Below are 7,213 nucleotides of genomic sequence, written 5' to 3' on the forward strand. Positions count from 1 at the left end.
GCATCCACAGGTTGAGCTCCTCTCCTCCTCTCAGAGCCTCAACCCGGATCAGCGCAGAGAGTGCAGCCAGTGAGCATGAACTGAGAAGTAGTAGTAGAACGCGTTTGGTTTGGACGCAAGAGCAAAATGCCAAATCCACGGAATTGGACGACTTGAATATATGATTCAGCTGCCTTAACACCAACTGAATTATATCGCGAATGACTTTTTTTTTTTTTTTTTTTTTTGCAACAAACTACTGTCATGTGAACGTTTCTTCCGTGGACCGTGCGTTCTATTCGAGACCACCATGTCACAGGTCCCCCACTGCAGCCGCACCACGGTGACAACGGCAACATAATGGCATGTAGGAGCGGCTGCTGCTGCGGCTCCGGTCCGATAAATGAGGATAACGCCCGGTTCCTGCTGCTGGCATTGTTCATCGTCCTGTATCTCCTGTGCGGGGCCGCCGTCTTCTCTGCGCTGGAGCAGCCCAAGGAGCGGGAGGCGAAGGAGCGCTGGGCGCAGAGGTTCGAGCATTTCAGCCAGAAGTACAACCTGAGTAAGAAGGACCTGAATAACTTCCTGAGGAACTACGAAGAGGCGAACGTAGCGGGCATCCGTGTGGACACGATCAGACCTCGATGGGACTTCAGCGGCGCTTTTTACTTCGTGGGAACTGTGGTGTCAACCATTGGTGAGACGGGGAAAACAAGCATTTAAAAAAAAAAGCACAGATCACTCACTTCTTTCCGAAAACATCAGTTAATAGCTTAATAACTATAAGTGTGTGTGTTTGTGTGTGTGTGTGCTTTTGTTTCCCTACATTGTGACTTGCCCTGCCACAAAAAATAGTAACCCCCCCACTTTTTTTTTTTTTTTTTTTTTTTTTACTAATGCCATAACAAACTGTCTCGCATCAAGGCCATCTCTTACTCACCTTCTTTTTCATGAGCCAGAATGACAAAATTCTTCTTGCCTTCTCATTATATTTTATTTTGGAAGTGTGTCAGCAGTCAAGTTTTGTTCAATTAAAGTTTTATAGAATTCTAATTAATCCTAACAGCCAGCAGAATGCACATCGTACATGTGTGAATAACAGCTGGGAGGAAAAGAACACTGTGTGATTTGTTCTGGTACCTTGCATGCCGTGCATGGAGTGAGCATCTGTAGACCTCCTCTTCAGTTCTTTCCAACCATGTATGTGTCTTTGATGAGAACTGGAGAGATTCACTTCAGCTTTGCGAGTAGATTATTCTGTACTCGCAGTGTGATCCTGTGGGTTCAAAGCAAAAAAAAAAAAAAAAAAAAAAACACGAGGGGGAGAAAAACACATTTTAATTCCTGCTTCAGAGCACTGGATGGACTGTCTGGAAGGATTGGAGTCATCAGTGTCAGTACAGCACAGAGTACACAAACACAGCCATTGCTCTCACCACCAGCACTGACATGCACAGTAACGCTGCTCTCGATGTTTTGTTGTCAAAACGTCACCTTGTCATTTGTGTTTATCCTTCCTTCTTCTCTGTGCCTGCCGGGTATTGGCTTCGGAACATCTCGAGTTGATTTCTTAATGATTGACATTTGTGAAAGGCCATCTGACATGACAGGCTCAGGCCACTGCGGTCAAGCGAGATTGACAGTGGCTGATCATGTTTGGCACAAATGGAACCTGTATCTAAGACATTTACTGGAGACTGATAGTGGCCGAGCACAAGACTGATGCCAGGATTCTTGGAGCAATTTTTTCCTCGGTTAGCAGCCCCTCATTTTCCCCTGAGGCCTCAAATAGTGCAGTGCAACATGTAGATTTTAACCGCAAACCTTGTCACGTCTTTCACCCAAGTCGCCTCCAAACAGAAGAGCCATCATTTTTCTAAAATGACTAAATGCTTTGACATATCCCTCCACAATGACTGACTGACTGAATGAATGACTACAAATGACAGATGAATCATCATAAGATCATCTGGCGTCGTCTTTGTTGCTGTAACCGACTCTGAATCCAGCTGTTTCAAGTCAACAGTCCGAATTTTCTACTATTTAATTTATGTCAAGTCTCATTCGCCTCAGCAGTCACTCTTTATCCTTTTCATCCTCTCTTTATCTAACACTCTCATCTCGCAGTGTGTACATGGCTTAAGGGAAAGCCCCTCGCGAATACACCAATATTTTGCATCCCTTATGAGAGCAATGTGTGCGTCAGAGCTCAGAAGGATACGTTAAAGAACAGCAAAGAGCATAACACTGTTGCTGTATGCGGAGTCAGAACTTCGGCACAAATAAGAAGCCTGTGCTTGGGCATCAAATATTAGCATTCGTACTTGGAGTTGCATTATGAAGAATGTGTTATGAAAAGAGCTTGCATTTTTATCTGGACCAGTAAGCCAGTTACAATAAGTTACTGACAAATTTAAAGCAATATTCTGACATATTTGATATGTACCTGTACATCAAATAGCCTTTAGGGTTGGTCCTGTTATTTAAGGGGCAACTGATGGCCAATATACAAAACAAATCCCTTTCAATTTATCATAGACACACTTCACAATGACAAAGTTTCAAATTCTTTTGCTTGCCTTCCATTAACAAGTTTGCTTCTTGGTCAGTTTTGCAACAATAGCAGTGATATTTGTGTACAAAGTTCACAACACTTTGTGCAGTGTCCAAATTTGTGCACCACGTTCCTCTTAGTAGCTCCTCTCAGAGTCCCACATCTCTATTTGTAACTCGTAGACGTTTTTTAGGCCAGTAGAAGATGTGTATACTGAACAAGCAAAAATGTACAAAACCAGCAATTTCTCCTCATTAGCATGTTGCCTTCAAATGGATGGAACTCGTGAGCCTGTGATTACAACATGGAAATTTGTGTACAAAGAAGTCTTGCCGTTCAAGTGATACCGTGCGTCATAAGCTGTGAGAGCACCATTGCTAAGGAACAGTTGGCATCTAGAAGTCACGGAGGCTAACAGCTTTAGCAAGCTAACGAGCAGGCAACTTAATGTAGGGACTTAGAAGCAATAATGAAAAGATGAGGGCTTTGGAAACACAAATAATGTCCTAATACCTTTTGAAAAACCGTCAACACGACCCCATTTGAAAGCAGCATAAAATTCACTCTGGGTTAGCTTAGCATAAATACAGGAAATGGGAACAGTAAGCTAAGTCAGCTAAGCGGTAGCCTCATATTTCCTGGACAGGCTCAAGGGTCGAATTATTATTTTCATGTAACGTTCATCAGGAAATCGAATAACCATACTTTCCAAAAACACAAATTAATGTTTTAAATGTGTTTCTTAAGTGAGAACAGATGCATTTAGACGAGAAACCAGCTGCCCCCATTAGCAGTAATTCAGACAGCCGTCCTGACACAAATGTCATAATGACACGTTAGCATTCTCTCTCTTTTATTTCAAGCACCGTATATTTTATTAAATAGGTTAAATGACTCATCGACATCACATTTAACCAGGCTTGCAAAACAAGAACGAAAGAAAAATACGTCCATAAAACCCATTCCATTTGGCTTTATCGTTTAGAAGAAAGCTCCGGCTCAATTAGCACCTTGAGAACCAATTTGAATGTGGAGGCAATCAAACCCTCCACAGTAAGCCTGCCTCTGGCACGGTGGCAATTAGTCATGCTGCGGAGCATTTTCTTTTTCTTTTTTTTCCCGTGACAGCAGACACGGTAACATTTAACTTAGTTTTTCTCGAGAAAATGGGTGTCGTGCCATTTGCGGCTGCTATTTGTCTAGCTAGAAAACACGACGTACGCAACTATGGCATTGGAGTACAAATTGCAGCAAGGGTTCAAAATTTTCAAGAATCTCACGAATGCGCTACAGTGAAAAAAGAAGAGCAGAGAGACATGCAGCCCTTCATTGAGCTGTTAGCGTTAAATGAGGGATGAAAAGGATCATTGAGATTGGCGCTGATGAATGAGAGGACTCTCATTTTGCCTCCCTCTTTGTTCATCTGACAGTTCACAAGAGACAAAGGTGAAGTCACACAGTGCTTTAAAATTCAGGGTGAATGGTGAAAATGGAGATTTGAGGTGCCTCGATCATGTCTCTCAGCTGCACGTGCTACATGTGTGAGAAATACAGTGAAATGTCCCACAAGCTGACACTCAGGGACTGATTGCAGTCATGTGCTTGGACCAGAACACCTCAGCCCTCAAAGTGAATGTAAGAGATAGAGAGAGAGAGAGAGAGAGAGAGAGAGAGAGAGAGAGAGAGAGCATGTCACCAGTGGCAACCTGGTGGAGGGCAGCAGTTGCATGATTACAGTTTTCACTCAGGAGCAGACAAGATTAGTAAATGGCCATTTTTTTATGATGAGAGACAAGATATGAGTTAAATAGTTAAATGGTGGCGACCATTCTCGTCCCTTCCACAAATAATCCATTCACTTTTTTGTTTAAAAGGGAGTCGTTGCACAAGAGTAGTATTTTTAAAGTAAACGACACGCTTTTGTGTGTCTTTTCATTCAAAGATATTTATACATGAGGAGCGAATTACGGTGATCATGGACTCTCCCCGGTGTTTCATTCATTCATTCATTTCCTTTTGATACCACCTCTTCCATGTAGATTTCCACTGACCCCATTTCGTTTAATGCGTGTGTATTCCAGGGTTTGGTATGACCACTCCTGCCACCATTGGAGGAAAAGTCTTCCTGATGTTTTACGGCCTGCTGGGCTGTGCAGCCACCATCCTCTTCTTCAACCTCTTTCTGGAGAGGGTCATCACCGTCATTGCCTTTGTGCTCAAGTCCTGTCACGAGCGGCGGCGTAACAAGGCTGTGCTTCCGCAGAATGGACGCCAGGTCTCTGAGGGAAACAGGGCAGGTGGAGCTGGAGGAGGAAAAGGGGAGGATCTCGCCGGCTGGAAGCCCTCAGTCTACTGTGTCATGCTCATTCTAGGGGCGGCAGCTATCTTGGTGTCCTGCTGCGCCTCTTTGATGTACTCAGCGACTGAGGGCTGGGGCTACCTGGACTCGCTCTACTTCTGCTTTGTGGCCTTCAGTACCATCGGCTTTGGAGATATGGTGAGCAGCCAGCGCATTGCCTACGAGGGCCACGCCACGGCTGCGTACCGGCTGGGCAACTTCTTCTTCATCCTGACCGGCGTCTGCTGCATCTACTCCCTCTTCAACGTCATCTCCATCGTCATCAAGCAGGTCCTCAACTGGCTGCTGAGGAGGCTGGAGGCCCCGTGCCGCTGCTGTTTCCCCAGGAGGGGTCACCACCCGCACCGGCACCCCCGACGGAACGTGGTTGCCCCGGGCCACCTCCGCACCCGCAGAGACCCCTCCATCGAGACAGACGCCATCAACGAGAGTGAGACCGACACTGGGCGCAGGATGTCTGGAGAGATGATTTCCATGAGGGACTTTTTAGCAGCGAACAAGGTGAGAGCTTCACATTGTGTCTGACACTAATCACACAATTTATTACATGCAGATATTCTTTAACAGCCACATGCGACACAAACTATCACCACGTGTGCATAGGGTTAGGGTTAACACAGTGTCTAAATGTATAAAACAATGAGGAACACTAATCAGTGATGGTGCAAGGTCCAATAGAGTGATTCGTATTTTTATTTTTTCAAAGGCAGCATTATATCTTTTGCTGTTATATTGTACACATAACGCCTAAAATTTCACTGAATATCAACGACCATAGCCCACCCTTGTCGTAGCCCATTCAGCAGCTCTTGTAGCCACTCAGCATTGTCAGTCGTCCGTGCATTTGCATATCTACTGACCTTCTGTTCTGAGAAATGACCAACACAACTCCAGACCCAGACAAAAGACACATATACAATGTGAGCTGCAGCTGAATGTTAAAAAACTGTGCTTTCTCACCCAAGGATTATCCAAAACCGGATCAGGAACAAAATTATTATCATTCCCCGAGAGGCCCCCGAACGTTTCCTAATTCGACCAGACACAAAGTACAGACGGGGCTGATGGAAATATCATCCTCTGTTATTTAGCTGATATTTAATCATAAACCAGAGTACAAATTTAAATTCTGATCTGCCGATGAAGTATCAGGGGACTGCCGGAGTTATTAAAATTCATCTCGAGTAGAACACGAGGTTCTGTGACGTGTTTCACGGCAATCTATCCCTTATTTGTTAAGCGATTGTGTTAAAAACTTAAAAAGGTGTCAGCCAAAGTGGACTTCACTGTTGGAGGATATGCAGAGTAGCCTACTTTATGCCTGTGCAACATTTAATGGAGTCCTGCCTTTAGCTAAAATTGTGCATAATCGTTTCTGTGTTATTTGATTATACTGAACAAGTGCTGAAGAGCATTTCACATCAGTTGTCTTTCTATACATTGCTTTTAGAGTGAAAAAGGAAAATGAAAGTTTGCTGTGTGGGAAGACGTTTCCTTCAGACTTGTTGCCTTTGTTTTCTCAAATCAACTTACCAAAAGAGAGGAAAAGTACCATCTGGTAGCTTTATTTCACACCTGAGAGATCAGATGTGTCTTATTCCAACACGCTGTATAAATAAATCACATTTCTGTATCTCCTCCTGTAGGTGAACCTGGCTATTATGCAAAAGCAGCTTTCGGAGATGGCCATCGGGCACCCGCGCCAGTCCAGCTCTAGCTCGCGTCAGAACGGCTTCTCGGGAGGGGTGGGCGCCCTCGGCATCATGAATAACCGACTGGCAGAGACTAGCGTGGACAGATAGGGGACGCCGTGTGAATCCCTTTCGAAAGACACGAGCCAGAGAGGACAGCCTGACACTGAGACGATTTGTTGTACAAGAATAAAGGCTAACTCCCAGCAACTACCACTTAGGATGAAACCATCTCAGCCCGCTTCCCTGTCAAGAACATGGTTACATGAATGATGCATGATAGTTTGTTGGAGTCTCACATCTGGACCAGGCTCACAGTGCAGGAATGCTCCCCCCATGAGGAATCCAGTTTCCATGGTGACGATAAAGCCTGCCTAGAGCCCTTGTATCTAAGCTTTAAAACCTGATGCACTACATGCTACTTCACACCAAACCGCAATTTCCACTCATCTGCAGTACTTTGCAATACTCACTGCGACTCTGCCCAAGCCGCCACTGTATCTGCCCCTGTAAAGGATATTAATGAGAGAAAAATAGCTTTATTAAAGTCAGTGTTTCTTGGTTTCGTTTCAAACAGTCGTCATTGCATACAGCACAGTGTTGTGTTAAAATATAAAGACGTATTCACAC

General features: G+C 44.5%; 1 protein-coding gene across 1 annotated transcript; it reads left to right on the forward strand.

The window, feature by feature from the left end:
* Positions 1–339: 339 nt before the first annotated feature.
* On the forward strand, positions 340–7,009 carry LOC311499569 (potassium channel subfamily K member 13-like; the record flags this gene model as incomplete). Its single annotated transcript, XM_084560594.1, has 3 exons — positions 340–676; positions 4,615–5,393; positions 6,539–7,009. The coding sequence occupies 3 exons, from the start codon at positions 340–342 to the stop codon at positions 6,692–6,694; spliced, it is 1,272 nt and encodes a 423-aa protein (XP_084416720.1). The 3' UTR covers positions 6,695–7,009.
* Between the last annotated feature and the right edge of the window lie 204 nt (positions 7,010–7,213).

This window comes from Chelon labrosus (genome assembly GCF_963514085.1).
Source record: "Chelon labrosus genome assembly, chromosome: 14".
In the NCBI taxonomy this organism is placed as follows: Eukaryota; Metazoa; Chordata; class Actinopteri; order Mugiliformes; family Mugilidae; genus Chelon; species Chelon labrosus.